We start from the raw sequence: 17,784 nt of genomic DNA, 5'->3' as shown, positions 1-17,784 counted from the left end.
TGTTGTTAAAATTGCTGTTTATGAGGATATGGGTTATTGGGTAATTTTTACATATCTACAATTAAAGAATGGTCTAATTGTACCTGAACAAGCCAGATCTGGGCTTTGAGCCATTTCAGAAGATTAAGGCTTGGATACCACAGCCATTCAAAGACCAGCATTCATTATGCTCGTTTCAGCCAGAGCTTTAACCAGTTAGCTGTTAGCTTGAGGTAAAATTGAAAAACTGGGTAGTAGTCCTCAAAAAGGCCCTGGTAGCACTAAACTTGCTTCACTTTACATGAGAATTCGAGAGTCCAGCCATATTTCAATTTATGATTGGGTTTTAGCTGTAGCTAAAACATCCAAATCAGTTTCCTTTCCTTGGAGGTACCAGTTTGGGTCAGATGGGTTTAACATGGGCACAACTGGATGTTCCAACAGGACATTTCCAGACATCAAATTTGGTTTCAGAACAAATAAATCAGGCTAACAATAAGCTTCTGGGATGGTCTTGATGTCAATGCTGATGAAAATGTTTGGACAATCATTAAAAGATGGTTCTGTGCTAGTAAATGAGTTTCACCATTTCAAATATGCAGCCAGAATCATGCCAGGATCTTGTTGAAAAAGTCCAATTTCTCAGCAACTCATATGTATAATTTGAATTTGTGTAAAATGGAAATAAATCTGCAATAAATTCACTTGTGCACCTAATTCTTGTTTTTAAAAATGACTTAAGTTCTATGTTGTTTAGTAATCCACCCTGAAAAAGGACGATTTAAATGTGCCAACATTAACGTTCAGGAGGATGAGTGTATGTTAACTTCTGACCGGCACTGTATAAACTAGACTAAAATCTTTGTGTTTGAAGTTTGGTTTCATTACTTGTTTTGCTGAATATAATAAAGATTAAAATAATACACTTATGCCATTTAACACCTCTTTCCCAGTTTTTCTGAGTTTCCATGTGAACCAGTGAGAGAGACCATGTGGCTGCAGCCTCCTGGGGTCCTGATCACATGTTGAGGGTTTAAAAGTTCCGTTCAGGGTCCTGACTGAGCGTCTGGATGGGACAGAACCGACCGGCGACATGAAACGCCGTGCTGTGAGGCTCATGCAACAGGAAGGAAAAGAAGAGAAACAGATTTCTGACTGGAAGGGGTCTATAACATGATGATAGACAAGGAAACAACACAGCGGGGGTGGAAAGTTCTTTTATTAAGCAAAATTTTTCTGACCATACATGTGTTTGATATTACATGTATAAAAAGAAGAGCTTACGGATTCCTCCTGTAATAATGGGCGTGGCACGAGAGCTGACAGAGTAAACATTGACCCGGTGGTGTAATATGTTCTGCAAATGAACGTGTAGTGATGATGAAGTACTGTAGCTACCGTCTTATTGAATGCTTGAACTGCAGACATTACAAGCAGCTGGTGGCCTGCTTGTTTTTATACTTTACACAACGTTTAGTTCTCAGCAGGTAATTTGGCACAACACTGCATGATTACATCACAGAAGAACACCAAAATAATGGAGGAGACTTACAGTTTCCTGTAAAGGTGTTGATGGACCATTTCATTTTTGGGGATTTTATGTAGCCACACTTTGACTTATTTTATTAGAATTTTATATGATACACCAACATAAAGTAGTGCTATTGTGAAGTGTAAGAAAAAGGATAAATGGTGTAAATTTCCTTTATGTCAGATACATACAGTATGTATGGATGTATGCAGTCACCTCACTCTAATACCCCTAAATTGAATCCATTTCAATTAATTACCTTCAAATGGACTGGCGACCTGTCCAGGGTGTACCCCGCCACTCGCCCATAGACTGCTGGAGATAGGCACCAGCTCCCCCGCGACCCACTATGGAATAAGCGGTAGAAAATGACTGACTGACTGACCTTCAAATGTCACCTAATCGGTCCAGCTGTGTATAATTTAATCTCAGTATAAATGCAGCTTTTCTGTTTCTGGCTTCACAGGTTTGTTAGAGAACATTAGAGAATAAACAGCATCATGAAGACCAAGGAACACAGCAGACAGGTCAGGGAAAAATCAGTAGGGAAGTTTAAAGGTAAAAAAAATATCCCAATCTTTGAACATCTCACGAAGCTCTGCTTGATCCACCGTCTGAACACAGAAAAGGTGCGGCACTGCAAACCTAACACAACTTGGCCATCGACCCAAACTGACAATCCAGGTAGGGAGAACATTTATTCAGAGAAGCAGTCAAGAGGCCCATGGCAACTCTGGCAGGGCTGCAGAGCTCCACAGCTCAGGTGGGAGAATCTGTTGACTCCACAAATCAGGTTTTTATGCTAAAGTGGAGAGAAGAAAGCCATTCAAAGAAAGCTAGAAGTTGTGTACTGTAAGCCAAGTAAAGGACACAGCAAACATGTGGAAGATGGTGCTCTGGATGGTGGAACACTAACTATACATCATGCTGAACACAAAATGCCCTCGTTAAAGCATGGCGGTGACAGCACAATAGGGATGGGGTTCCACAGCATGGCCAGGGAAGCTGGCCAGGGTTCATGGTAAAATGGAATAAATAAATACAGGAAATGCTGAAAGAAAACCTGTTAGAGGCCTTAAAAGATTTGAAAGTAAGGCAGAGGTTCACCGTTCAGCAGAACACAGTTGGAGCTACAATCGAATGGTTTTGCAGAGTGGCCCAGTCAAAGTCCAGGCCTAAATCAAATTGAGAATCTGTATCTGTAGTTGGTTCTGACCGAACCAGAGCTAATTTGTAAAAACACTTTAGAATTTAATTAGTAGCATGTTGAAAACCATTTATTCTTTTGCTTCCACTTCACACTAATGTTGGCATTTAAAATATTTATGTTTTAAATGAGACAAACTGTTACAGAGTTTAAAGGGAATGAATACTTTTGCAAAGCACTGTTTATATTGTCTGATGAGACGCTGTCAGAAAAGTTCCTTATGTGTTCAGAGACATTAAACAGTGTAAGAAAAAAACCCACAAGCTGAAAAACTATTTTACCATTTAAGAAAAATATTCTAGTGTTCCCATGAATTTCTGCTCCTGACGTGTCATGCCTAGCATCATCAAGCAGCACCTCATCGACCTTGTTGCTGTTTTCAAACCCTGTGGGAGCTTACTCTGAATATCTAGCAAAGAGCTCACATCAACGTGTGAATCCATCCAAGTGCACAGAGCTGTCCAGTTATTGTGTTCAAATTTTATTGTAGTTTCACTCACTTTGTTCTTTCAGAGGCAGCAGAACTATGCTCACTTCATCCACTTTTTATTAAAGAACACCATAAGTACAACAGCACGCGTGTGAATGAACCACTAATCCCAATATGTATGGAAATTACCAGTGCTGAAAAAATATTACATTAGTACACTCCTATTAAGCAAACATAATGGAATCACTTTTCTGTCAACTTAAGCAAGCCAGCATCTCTTTAATTAAACATTCAATATGAAGGTAGGACAGAAGAACAAGCTCCTCTGACCCAATTGGTATGCATTATGATGAGGCAGGGGAGATAATGAACAACACGTTTCTAAAGCAGGAGGGTGTAAATAATCAAAGAGCGAGGGTTCTATTAACATGTGCACAAATACTGGAAAGCTAGGGTGTGGGGAGAAAAGAGAGCAGCAGACCATACACACATAACACACACACAACAGCACCATGTCTGACTGGCATCTGCAGCTCTCCCCCCCCTTCAGCTGGGAAGATAAAGCAATCAAGGCTTTAGATCATTATGGGTCCAAGTTGGGGTCTGCTCTCATTTCTCTACTTTCTTTCTCCTTCTCCTTCCACTATCTTTCTGAGCACAAAGCCTTGGTTTGATATGCGAGTGTTGCCATACTCTCCGCCACCCACCTCTCTTTTCTTTCCCCCGAATGATTTTGAATTGGAACAAGGAATCAGTGCAGTTGTCAGCCTGCTGCAATTTCCTCACAGCTTACATTATTCATGCGTGTTTGTATGCAAGAGCGAGAGGAGTGAAAAGGTTGAGACTGCCGCTGACGAGTCACAAAGCCGACATAAAGAAAAACATGACAGCAATCACAACAACAAAAGCGACACAAATATCACCAGGAAGCAGCTCCGACCTGAGATTTGTGACAAAAAAAGGATAATTAACCTCATTGTTTTCCTTTTAAAGGGTAACTGGTTAGAGTTAACCCTGCGGTCAAACAGTGACAAAAAGTGACACCGATCTGGGGTTCACTCAAGAGAGTGGAGCTAAGAAAAATATTAAATCTGAGTGCTTATGACCAACGGCAAACCGCTCCGTCAACATAGAAACAACTTTTTAAGGAAATAACTGCTTAAAGGAAGAGGTTGTGCCTCACCATCTTCACCAATTCTTCATTCTTAGCCCTAACCTTACCAGGACATCCCAAATAATGTAGGGTTTGGCAGTAATGTCAATTCTTATGAATAAACATAGAAAATAAGGAGAAATAAAAGCAAAAAATAACAATACAGAAGCCACAAGTGTGTCTGCTTTGCTTGCTTTTGGTGGATGGTTGTATCATTTCATTTTGCCTTAAGAAACCTAAAAGTTTGTTGACAGTTTGTGGTTTGGGATCTGTTTCCATGACATGAATATTGACTTAATTATGTTGACGTTGCATCAGCATATGAAAAATCTGTTTTCAAGAAATTTGGGGGTGGGGTTTGGAATGACTGAAAACGTTTTTCAGTTCTATGCTGAACACTAGTATATGCAGGGAAACCATGTTGGAATTTGAATTTTTAAGGTGGAAACTTCGCTATTGAGGGGATTTCTATCTATCTTTATTGATGGGAAAATCTTCATTTCCATTTTAAGATGCAATGCACCATTACAACTCACAGGATGTGTACTATAGCTAGCATTATCTCAGTTAACAGCTAGCAGTTTCAGATACTGTCAACACAGGAATGGTGTTAAAGATTTTTAGTTTTTGGGAAATGTCTCTAAATCTCGGAATTCTGGTAGATGTTTTAGAACCTACACGAATCTTAAAACACTGTATATTAAATGTGGAGCTTTTGGAAAATGATATATCTCATCTAACTCAGCCCTAAATGCAGCATGTGTTCCAGGCCTTCTTCTGTGTGCCTGACAGATTTTCAAATAGGAGTTACAGCTCCACGTACCGGCCTGGCATATTTACTATGTTGTAGTTAGTTGTCTTCAGTGTTAACAAATGATGATTTATGTGGACAAGGCCCAGGAAAATTCCTAGAAACTAGGTGCCATAGAAGCTAGTATTTATAAATAAATCATTCCCAGAGCTAGTTGATGTTTTAGGTCTGTTGTAAACAAGGACAGATCCAATAAATTAGCATTCAACTAATATAGCAAAAACGCTACAAAAAACAGGACCTGTTAATGCGGTGAGGTTCTCTAATAAAAATAAAAAAGCTTAGCTGTATTTCTACTGTTCGTCTGCATGACAACGGTGCCTGTTTTTTCTGATAATGGCCCAATTGCTCATGCGCAGTATGATTGAAATAGGCGGGAATTAATGCGCATGCGCACAACATAAATGCTGCCGTCCAGTTTAAACCCCACGGAAGATGAAGATATTAAAAATAACAACTGCGGTTTGCAAAGTAGTTACTTGTGCTGCCGAGTCTTTTGAATCTAACAACTGCTTTCTTACAAAGTGTTCATTTTTCCTGTAAGCAGGAAGTGTTTGCGCATGTTGTTGATTTTCAGAACCTACCGCCTACTAGTGGCGTGGCGGAGGAATAACACCACCTTCACGTCTCAATTGTTGCAGTGTGAATGAAGATTATAAATAAAATGTCTAGACGGGTCAACAGAAACGGAGAAGAAATCCAGTTTTCAATGGATTGTTGTCATGTAAACAGCACCTTATTCTCACCCAGTCTCCCGCCTTCATCATGTAAGCTTGACACTTTGTAGAAGACATGGCTAATATCTCCTGAAATTAGTGGCAGGCAAAAAAAGCCCTGGACTGATTTAGTTTTTTAAATGGAAAACAGTTTGCTGCCTTAGAAGGTTTCTAAAATCTGAGATCCACGGACTTTATTTGTTAAAAAAAACAAAAAAAGAAAAAACAAAATAAAGATTTTTTTTTACTTTATCTAATTTGCGAATATGTAGCTGTATTTATTCTATTAGTACAAAAGTAATTAATAAAAACTGGATTTGTTTTACTTCTATTTCATATCATTTTACATCTTTCTGAAATAAATCATAACTACCTTGATGTTTTGACCTTTCAGGTATCTACTGTGTTCATAAGGAAATTCTTGAGCTGCTTTAATCTTTATTGTTTTCTTACAACATTTCAGCAGCATTCTAACAGTTGCTTCAACAATCTGTTAATAACAAAACTGCAACCCCACACTTTAACTGGCCTGCTGCTTTGACACCACAGTTCATGGAACCATGCGTAGAGAAGAACAAAATAATAATCATGATCACAACTCTGTACAGTGCAGCAGATCCTCCTCTGCTCGTCTTGATTTTTGGTCCTGCTACTGCTTCACACCAGGCTCAGAGGATGTGTTGGCACTTTTCTTGCGTTTCTTCTTGAGCCGGTAGACATAGAATGTTTTGTTTTGGAATGTTCTGGTGAACAGCGTGGTGTAAGGTGCAGCGTCCGTCTTGATGGCCTCGCAAAATCGAGGGTGGGCGGAGGGGACAAGGTCTGGGTCATTCTCACCTGGTCCGTCCATGATCTGAGGGTAGAAATCATCTCCACATCAACGACAACAACAGAAGGTCAGTAACTAATTTAAATTCTTAAAGCTGCATGTTTAATAAACACAACATGAATAAATTAAGATAAATTGGCTAGGTTGACAAACAGCCCCCCTCTTTATGATCCTTCAGTCTGCCTGCAGCAACACTGAGGAGGACACAGCCACAGTGACTTTCAGTGCTGGCAAATATACTGATCAAGGTATATTGATTGATCCATTGATAAGCAGTTTGCCTCAGAAAGGTCAACCTGGACATGGAGATACTAAGTTTAGGAAGCAGATTTCTTAGAGTCCAGAAAATGTGTCCTGAATAAATACAAAGATTTTAATCATTAATAGAAGGTTTTGACACTAGCGCTGCCAGAAAAGGCCAGTTTGCAGTCTGAGAAGCCTTAAAAATGGCACTAATGTCTCTATTTTGTTCTTTTAATAGTTTAATCATTTATTGTGGAGCTCCAAGATATCTTGGTGCATATAAGCATCAAGTTCCAGTAAAGAACAAATATGTTTTATGTGCTGATATTCAATATGGCAACCGTGAGAGTTAGGGCTGAAACAATTAATCTGATTAATCTGGATTAATCAATTATTGAAATAATCGTCAACTACTTTAGTAATCGAATAATTGTTAACTTGAGTATGCAGACTGTAAAACATGACATTTGCTGTAAAAACAACCCACTCAGAACAATGATTAAGTCAAAACCATCCAAAATTTACATTTTGCATTTAAGATGAAAAACCCTTTTGGTCTGCACATATGCTTTGTCCAGAACTTCTCAACTGGCATAGCTTTAGCTTCACGTGGTTCAAATTCTGTGAAATATCTCCTATTAAGCAGCTTTTCTTATTGGATTATTAATCTATTAATCGAAAAAATAGTCAACAGATTAATTGCAGCCCTATTGAGAGGTCAGATTACGCCTTCTCCCACATTCCAATCCTACCACCCTTATACAGTATGTTAGGAGGACTCAGCAAAACCTTCTCATTCATTTGACATTCATTATATTGTTTAGGTTACAAACATCTAACTGATAGAACCTATGTATCCATTTAATTAGCATTCATAATACACTCCCAGGTAGTAAAATTCTTCAAAATGTAAAAAAAATAAATAAGTAAGAACCAGGAGCAAGTGAGAAAAAAACTGAGAAGGCTAATAATTAAAAACTGTATTTTAACTTAAACAGGCAGTTCATCAGCTGTTTAGAAGTTGTGGAAAAAAGTCCATGTATTGATTTGATCCGGAATGTAGGCAAGTGTGTTTTTTCTTTAATTAAAACCAAAGCTTGGGTTGTTATTAAAAGCAAAGAAAACCTGAAATGATCATCTAAAATGCACTCTGTCATTTATGCTGGAATAGTAACGAATACGGCACTGAGATGATAAAAAACAAATACAGGTAAGAAGAAATAAAAAAGCTGGCAGAGAAAGGCTAGTGAGAAACTAAAGACAGAATGAGAGCATGAAATGTTCAGACAGAAAGAGACATCTTCCCAGCATTACTTCAATAAAGCTGTCTACATGTCAGGTGTTGTGTATACTGCGTGACATTTACATCGACACAAACACACACGCCTCTGAGCCTCGGTGTTTTAAGTGTCTTACAGCACACTGGGCCAGACTGAAGCTTGTCTCGCCAATGGTAATCCAAAGAGCCAAGCAAGCCACATCCAGTACAAGCGTAAAGGGAAATGTGTGTGTGTGTATGTGTGTGTGTGTGTTTACATGTGCGCGCAGAGGAAAGAGCAACAGCAAGAAAGTGAGAAGCAGCGCTGCGCTGATAAGAAGTGAGACTATTGATCTCTCTGCGGAGGTAGAGAGATTCCACCGAGCCATAGAAGCTGACAGAGAAGGCACACCCAACTCCACATACATTAACGTTTACACAGACACACACAGCGCTCAAACATGAGTCACGTAGAATAAATGCCACCCACATGTCCGTTGGCCAGGTCGAGCAGGTCCCGCAGTCTGCAGCCTCGCCTGTGCCTCCGCTCGTAGCAGATGCTGTTCTCCAGCACCACGTAGTCGGCCCCCACCGCCCTCAGGATGTCATACACTTCCTCCGGGGACCGCCGAGCATACACCTGATACACCTGCTCACACACACATACACACAGTAAACAGTGGATTTATTCAGATTTATATGGCTCGTTAATTCTCACCAATATTGCTGGAGGGAGGAGCCTCTATCCTGGATCTGCATTAACAGGCACATTTAACTTCTAACTAACTTGAGTTTAGTCTAATTTATAATTCATTTACTAAATAAACAATATGAATGAAACATAAAAACAGTGGAAGAGCAAAAATAGAAGTATTAGAACAAATTGGAGTCATAATTTGTCTGTCACAGATGACAGTGGTTCGAAAAGTGCTGCAACAACTTGGGCTTGAAAGAGTGTCAGACGCTGAGGATCAAAGCACAGATCCAAATGTGTGAAATTCATGGGCCACCCCTTGGCCTGATGACTGTCTCACCTCTAGAATCAAGAAATCCCTTAAAAAGAACCTGTCTATCAACTCGAAGTAGGCCAAAAGACCTGAAAAAGCAACACATTATACCCGATCTAAAGGGAAGAATGAGAAGAGATCTCTCAGTCTGAAGAGGGTTACGAAGCTGTTTCTGAGGGTTTGGGACTCCAGAGAACCACAATGAGATCCATTATCCTCAAATGGAGAAAACATGAAACAGCAGTGAATGCAAAATATGGGTGACCAACCAAAATTACTCCAGGGGCGCACCAGCAACTTGTTTTGGAAAACTTTTTTCCACTGATAACTGAAGTCATCATTTAAAAACAGCATTCTATTTTCACTCTGATTATCTTTGTGTGACATTAAAATTTGTTTATTGATCTGAAACGTTAAATGTAATGAAAAAGCAAATACAACAAAAATGTGACTGATAACTGTGTTATTCAGTCAGAGAACCCTAATTGCAATGAAGATGGGATGTTGTGTGAAACGTAAATAAAAACTGAACATAATGATTTGCAAATCCTGTTCAACCTATTGTATATGCAACTGAATACACTAGAAAAAAAGATAGTTAATGTTCAAATTGATAAACCTTATTGTTTTTCTTTTGCTAATATTCACTCATTTGAATTAGATTTTTCAACACATTCCCAAAAAGCTGGGAAATGTTTACCCCTGTGTTACATTACCTTTCCTTTTAATACTCAATAAGTATTTAAGAACTGAGAACATTAATTGTTAAAGCTTTGTTGGTGAAATTATTTCCAATTCTCGCTTGATGAACAACTTCAGTTGCTCAACAGTCCAGGGTCTCTGTTGTCATATTTTACGCTTCATAATGTGCCATACATTTTCAATGGGAGACGGGTCTGGACCACAGGCAGGCCTGTCTAGTACCTGCTGTTGTAACACGTGCAGAATGAGGCTTCATTGTCTTGCTACAATAAGCAGAGACATCCCTGAAAAAGCCATTGGTTGGATGGCAGCAGATGTTGCTCCAAAATCTGCATGTATCTTTCAGCAATAAAGGTGCCTTCATAGATGTGCAATTTACCTCTGCCGTTGGCACTAACACACCCCCATACCATCACAGATGTTGACTTTTGACATTTGGGCTGATAACAATCTGGATAGTCCTTTTCCTCTTTGGCCCGAAGGACACAACGTCCATGATTTCCAAAACTATTTGAAGTGTGGACTCACATGTCAGACCACAGCACATTTTTCCACTTTGCATCAGTCCATCTCAGAGGAGCTCAGTCTTACAGAAACCGGCAGTGTTTTTGGGTCTTGTTGATATATGGCTTTCAATTTGCACGGTAGTGTCTTAACTTGCACTTGTTGATGTAGCGACAAACTGTTAACTGACAATGGTTTATTGAAGTGTTCCTGAGCCCATGTGGTAATATCATTATAAAATGGTGTGGGTTTTTATTGCAGTGCCTCCTGAGGTTATCGAAGGTCACGAACATTCAATGTTGGTTTCCGGCCTTGTCGCTTATGTGCAGAGATTTCTCCAGATTCTCGGAATCTTCTGATGATCTTATGGACTGTAGATGATGAAATCCTTTTGGACATGCTTCTTTGATACCCAATAATGACACTCACCTGTTTCCAGTTAACCTGTTTACCTGTGGAATGTTTCGATCAGGTGTTTTTCGAGCATTCCTCCACTTTCCCAATCTTTTGTTGGCCGTGTCCCAGCTTTTTTGGTACGTGTTGCAAGCATCAAAATCAACTTCATATAGGTTGAACGAGATTTGCAAATCATTGTATTGTGATTTTATTTACGTTTTACACAACTCCCCAACTTTATCGGAGTTGGGGTTGTAAAATCATTGTTTTCAAGCCCAGCCTTAGTGAATATATCCTTGTTTTATGACTTATGAGCTGCTATGTGATTAAATATATCCTAAACAAATGAAAATATGCACATTCTAGGAGGAACATCTTTTGAAGGGTTTACTGGACACCTAAATGTTCAGCTTTCTTCTGACTGGGTTGTTTACTGCTCTGGGTCATAAGCTTTGCACTTCTGTCAAGGCAATATAATGACCAGATTCATCTGTGGGAACGCCATCAAGGTATTAAAAAAATACATAAAAACAATGGAAGGAGCAAAGGAAGGCCTACTTAATGTCATTTTAAAACTAGTATGCAAAATCTGGGCATAATTAGGACTTTTTAAGGTCTAAAACTAGGATTATTTAATTCAAGACGTTTTAACAGCTGTGGTGTGAATCCACTATTAACACAAAGCTGTTGTTTTTATTTGTCTGGCTGTGTATGAATTCATTTTCCACATCACATTGATAAAACAGTCAATGTGACATGAAAGTGATCCGGAACCCACTGACAGAATGTAACCTCCATGGTTTACGTACAGAATGGAGATTTAAATGTGAGAACTCCTAACAAACATAAACCAAAGGCTAACGGTTTATGGGTTGAAAACGTATCAAATATCCAGAAAGTTTCTTCATGTTAGTCGGTCTTATGCTTGCTGGAGTTCTGTCAAATGTCCATGGAGCAAAGCATTAGACTTTATAGGATGAGTTACCTCTGACATACTCCTGCTAACTTCTCTTTTCAGAAATAGAAGAACTCAGCAACAAGATGTTTCTTGGCAATAAAAAAGACAAATGATGTGTGTGTAGAGTGCTCCAGCTCAAACACAGTCTGTTGAACCCTAAAACATGCAGCAACAAAAACATTTCATTACAAGCTGCAGGTGATACTCCAACAAGCACTAAATGACCTTCCTCTTGGTTTATCAGCCAAGTCATGCAAAGACTCTGTAAATAACATCACATATTGCGTCAAAAAACAAAGTCATAATGAAAAGGCTGGCCTCTGGTCTCCCAGGAATGAGGAGAGAAAACAGCCCTCATTGCTGCCCATTAACCATGGAAACATAATAAGGGAGTTTAAAAAAGTCATCATCGTTCTACAGTGATGAAGGAATCTGTAAGGAGGCGAGTACGTTTGCACTGCACCTTAAATCCATTGGAGCCTGCTTCACAATACATGCCTGTTTATTAAGAAAGGAGGAGAACATCAAATTATTTCCCACATATATTCCCCCTTACACAGAGCTTGAGAGTCATCCCCTTCAGAAAAAAACACATACACACAGAAACACACACACTGTGCTCACGGAGTCTCCACTAGTGTCGTGGATCATTAATGAGGCCCCATGCCAGGCTCTGGCCTCGCCAGTGGCTCAGCATGGCTTACTTCCTGCAGGGATGCAGAACATAGGCTCAGCTGCCCAGGAGATGACCTACACATTACTTCCTGCTCACTGAGAAGAAGACACACGCTGAACGAAGGAGCCGGCAGATTGATAGCAGAAGGGCTAATCAGTTCCATCATATTTTCATGACCCCTGGACTTTACAGCTTGTGGGGGTCAAACTGAAGACACTAAATGACCGCATGAAAAGAATTCATTCAGTTAAGTAAAAAAAAAAAACAGTTGTAACAGTTTTGTAAAATAAATTCTGTTTCCCTAATGTGTTACACATTTATCAGCTATGCTTATAGGTACACCCTGACAGCATTTCTGATCAACACACTAAGAAGAACTCCCACTTCTGTGCTTTACTGGAACGCAGCGCTTTCAGACTGCATTTTTCCTGCATTATATTGATTCTTACTTAATGGAAACACGATGCACTTTGTGCATCCTCCGATCCATTTCTCTTTCAAAAATTAACTGCAGGCCTTTACATCTGCAGGCTGCTCTCTGTTGTGAGACATCAGCAGAGAGCTCAAAGGATATGACAGATTAGCCTATGAGGGACTGGCTGCAATTGTATGAACAGATTTTTCCCGAGGAAAAATCTCCCTCAAATTACTGACTCTGGAGAAGCCCGTACAATCCTGTATGTTTTTCGAACATATCTGTCTAACGAATAATCTACAAGTGAAGTACATCCAAACAACTGGTAACATACACTGGTCTGGCCATTCAAGCAAGTTCACCCCCAGAAAGTTACAATGTGCATCCCCCTGTGGTGGCAGTATCATGCTGTGGGATGCTGGTCACAGTTGATGAGATGATAGACTGAGTTAAAGACAGAGCAGTGCAGAAGGAAAACCTGTTAAAGGCTGCTCAAGAGTTGAGACTGAGGCAGAGGTTCACCTTCCAGCAGAACAGCCACTTTAAACATACGGCCAGAGCTACAATAGAATGGTAGAAGTCAAACCATATTTAATGGCCTAGTTAAAGTACAGACCTAACTTTAACTAAGAATCTGAGGAAGACAATGTCAGTGTTCACAGTTGCTCTCCATCCAATCTAACTGACATTAATATGTTTTGAAAAGAGTGAACAAAGATTTTATTCCCTTGATTTGCAAACGTCTTGGTTTTAACGTAATAAAATGTGAAAACGTTCGAGTATGAATACCTATGCAAGGCACTACATTATCTAGTAAAAAAAAAAAACCTTCATCAAGATAAAAAAAACTATATTCTATGCCATATTCTTTCTAACACCCTGAAAAAAATCTTTGACCTTGAGACTCTTGGGTAAATTTCTCATAGCTGAACTCATGGCCCCTCTGGAGCTTTCTGATCTGATTGCTTTAGTTAAGTCTTGCAGTGTCTGTGTAACATAACCCAGCAGGCAGGCAGCAGTACCTGTCTGGTCCGCTCCCGCAGGTCTTTATCTTCATAATGTGGGTGGTTGGTGAGAACTCTGCCTGTGCACAGCTTGATGCCGGCCAGGAGCTGCATGCTTCCAGCAAACACCGCTTGCTTCGGGGTCTTCGTGCTGTGGACAAACAGAGAAAGACAACTCAGTATTCACATCTAAAAATATGCTCAATTATGTAATGCAATATTGGGCTTTTATTGAGAGTTGCAGTGTTAGAGGAAAACAGGGGAAATAAATCGATAAAAAAGAAGAAAACCTAATGATGGAGGAGATGAAATCATCTCAAGGTTATTCACAGATGCAGTTAGCCATCAGAAAAGTTTAATTGAATTTGACTTTGTTATCCAGCTTTGTTATTCAGCCCACAGTTGCTCTCTGATCTGCGGCTATAATGTGAACACACTAAGAGTTTTTTAAAGTTTCTTTTGTCTCGAAAAGTGACTTTGAAAACAGCAGCCATCTACATGAAGAGCAAATACAGAAGTGTTCTTTGTACACACAAATGAAATAATTAAAGAAGAGGAACCAAACATCAAGGACAAACAGAGGGAAGCTGTTGTGTGTAAATAAATCAGTTTCATAGGATGTCTGGCAATCAAATGATTACAACCGTTTTTAATAATTCTGTGAACTGTTGATCAGCTGGTGAGAAACTTAAAAACCCAATCTCTTCCAAGTCACGGGATGCATCATATATAAGCACTACCAGACTGCGCTGACAACAACACTGTTCTGGGAGAGATGCAATTACTGAGTGGAGACGACTCAAAGATGGCTTTCTGCATCTGGAAGTTGTTTAAAAATTAGGCCAGACGAAGCCCAGAGATGGATGAAACTTTTTAAAAGGAGAAATGTTGAAACATGATGGCACATATCTGCAGTCCAATCTGACTGATGGAGAGCAAGACTGGCAAAAGATAACAGGAAGGCTGACTGTATTATAGCAAAATTACTGTTTTATGCTTTTAAACCTTCAACTCTAGTCTGTTATTGGACATGTTGGATGTGGAAATCTCGTGTTTACGGTAAAGGCATTCTGTATTTTTCAGGGAATACTCAGAGAAACTGCTGTTGTAGCAATGCTAGCCGCATTGCTAACCATTATCATTCAGTGATAATGTGCTTACAGCAGCTGCACTCTCACCCATGCACACACCGCCACGTGACGTTGTGTTTGCTCTCAATATAAATACTTAACGACAGGTCAGTAAAGGACAGCAAGGAAAAAATATTTTGAATACTGCTCTTATACACTGTATTGCCAAAAGTATTTGTCTGTCTACTTTTACATGTACATGAACTTTGATGACATCCTCTATATGGTCCACCTTGTTGATGGGCCCAGTGTTGCCAGCAGTAGTAACTATTCTGTAAACAACTTCCACAAGGTTTAGGAGTGTGTTCATAGTTAGATGAAACCAGAACTGCAGCCTCTGATCTAATTAATCCCAAAGTGGTTCAAGAAGGCTGAGGTTAGAACTCCATGTAGATCAGTCAAGTTTCTCCACACCAAACTTTACACCTGCAGCCATGGAAGTGATTGGAACACACCCAAATTCACTGATTTGGTGGTGTGAAGCAATACTTCTGCCAATACATTGTATCTTCTTATGCTAAAATTTTTAGGGTGCATTTACACCAGACCTGTTGAATCCAACTCTAACCGGATAATCCCTACATGTTTGGTATCATTAAATAGCAGACATTAAGGGGTTAAAAAATTTGATTTTGTTTTTGTTTAATCACAAATAAAGCAGACATAGTAAGAGTTGCAATAGTGGTTCCACTGGAAAATTATTCTTTTATGTCTTTCCGTTACATAGGTACCAACAGTTTGCATTTGGACTTTATAACTGTGGAGCTTTTCTTTCAAATAAAGTTATGGAATTACATAACTTTATCTGAGTTATGTAATTCCAGGCAGAAATTGCTCTAAAATCCTTAAGCCTTAACAGGTTAAGACAAAGCAGAGCATTTAAAAATACCTTGTTCACTTCATATCAATGTTTTATTCCATTTATAAAGAAGTCCAATTACAGCCTGTGTTGCTGCAGGCAAAAAGGAAAGTGCTCCTGAGTGGTAATCAGGATGATGACTGATGGTAAGATTCAGAGAGTGATTAGGGGTGATCTTATAGGACTCATACGCAGGACTAGATTGCTAAAGTCCCACTTGCGATTGAAAGGCGTGTACAGTACTTCAGTGAAAGGATGTCACTCAGCTCTTCAGACGCTCTCCAAGACACCTCTGGATGAGTTAGACATAAACACCAAAGAACAGATCGCAGATTGAGCTCTTTCCCCGTAGGAGGAAAAGGACCAAATGTTGCTTATTTAGACAATTTAAAACACGACAAGGAGCAAAATGAATGAAACAGAGAAGGGAGACAGACAAAAGAGAAGGAGAAGTTGCAAAAAATTGATTTCCATGGAACACTTGACAGACAAATGAGTAGTGGCACATGTTTCTTGGATGGAATGGATTGAGTAATTTGTCTTAATTACGCTGACAGATGGACACAGACCTAGCAAACAAGAGAATCTGGAAGACTGAAGCTACCGGCACTAAACCTGAATTAGCAGGAGAAATGATGTGAGTTAGTAACCTAACCTTTGTCTTAGACAGGTGAAAAATTAAGACTGCTCCTTCCATAAAAAATGTCAGCATGGGTTAAATGGGCTAGCACTTAAAATAAGCTGCCTTTATGACTTTTTAATAATCTCTTCTCTCTGAATAAGGGTGGAAAGAGATCAAATCTGATTGCAGATCAGAGTTATAAGGAGCATGTAATAAGATTTTAGTTGGCCCTGTTTATTATCACTGGATTTCCCTTTAGATGAGTTTTTTGTCTATACAAAAAACTGAAGTTAATTTACTCTGTCATCACTATTGCATGGATGTGTCCAAACAGAACTATTCATGAGTGGCATTAATGAACTTTGAACTTAACAAGGCTTCACAAGATTCATTTTCTGATAATTAGAGGATGTGGATAGCAGTTACAAAAAGTGTTAAAACCTTTAGAGAATATTTAGCCATTTTTTGCAGAAAAGAATTGCGATATTTGCTCTTGCTGGTAGGATGTGTTAGTTGCTGTGGTACTGTCAAGCTGTTTCAAACAACCCAGATGAAATTCATCTCTTTCCCCCTCTCTTCAAACCTCACTATGAAAGCAGACCTTAAACCAACAAAACTGTGTATGTGGACTTGAGCATGGACTTATGGTTCTCCATGAACGTACATGTGGTCCATATCTCTTCAAGAAAACATCCTGAAAGTATCTATCCATTGTCATCCCCTTTTCTGAGATCAGATAACAGGGGTCACAGGTCCAGGGGGAAACTCTGGTTAAGAGAAACCCTATCCCCTGTGATCCTCTGCAGCTCCTTCTGGGGGATTCCAAGTCATTTTCAAGCCAGAGGGGCAATTATCTCTCCAGTGTTTTCTGGGTCAGCCTTGGGGACTCCTCCTTAAAACTATGGTCTCAGACTGGTAGTTTCATAATCAGCTCCACTGTGAATGTCTCCAACACAGACTAAAGGTAATTGCTTTAGAGACACCAACAGAACCACATCGTCTGCAAAAAGCAGAGCTGAGACCCTGAGGTTTCCCAAACAGGTATCCTCATCCGTGCCTCTATGCCTTGAGTTCCTGTCCATGAATGCCACAAACAAGATAGGAGACAAAGGTTATCCCCGGCAGAGTCTAATCAGCACTGAAAATAGGTTCTACTTTGTACCGAGCATCCTGATACAGATCTAGCTTTTGGTTATACTATATAAAGACTATCTTCAACTACTTAAAAGCTATGACACGGTCATAGGTCTTCTCTAGATCCACAAAACACATGTAGACCTGACAACCAACCATACGCATAACAGTCAGTCAGTCAGTCAATCAGACTGACATACGCATAACAGTCAGTCAGTCA

The 17,784-nt window shown here is 39.5% G+C and overlaps 1 protein-coding gene across 2 annotated transcripts in view; it reads right to left on the bottom strand.

The window, feature by feature from the left end:
* Nucleotides 1-1,180: 1,180 nt before the first annotated feature.
* dpy19l3 (dpy-19 like C-mannosyltransferase 3) overlaps nt 1,181-17,784 on the bottom strand; it is an 82,719-nt gene continuing 66,115 nt past the window's right edge. For both annotated transcript variants that reach the window (XM_047362840.1, XM_047362839.1), the window contains 3 exons: nt 13,838-13,970; nt 8,648-8,806; nt 1,181-6,680 (listed from right to left, as the gene is read on the bottom strand). In XM_047362840.1, the coding sequence (XP_047218796.1) occupies nt 6,477-6,680; nt 8,648-8,806; nt 13,838-13,970 (496 nt within the window). In that variant the 3' untranslated portion in view covers nt 1,181-6,476. The remainder of the gene's footprint in view (nt 6,681-8,647; nt 8,807-13,837; nt 13,971-17,784) is intronic.

The sequence above is a fragment of the Girardinichthys multiradiatus genome, chromosome 4, assembly GCF_021462225.1.
Source record: "Girardinichthys multiradiatus isolate DD_20200921_A chromosome 4, DD_fGirMul_XY1, whole genome shotgun sequence".
In the NCBI taxonomy this organism is placed as follows: domain Eukaryota; kingdom Metazoa; phylum Chordata; class Actinopteri; order Cyprinodontiformes; family Goodeidae; genus Girardinichthys; species Girardinichthys multiradiatus.
Note: the sequence above shows the minus strand (reverse complement) of the source record. Positions and strands in the feature narration are given on the sequence as shown.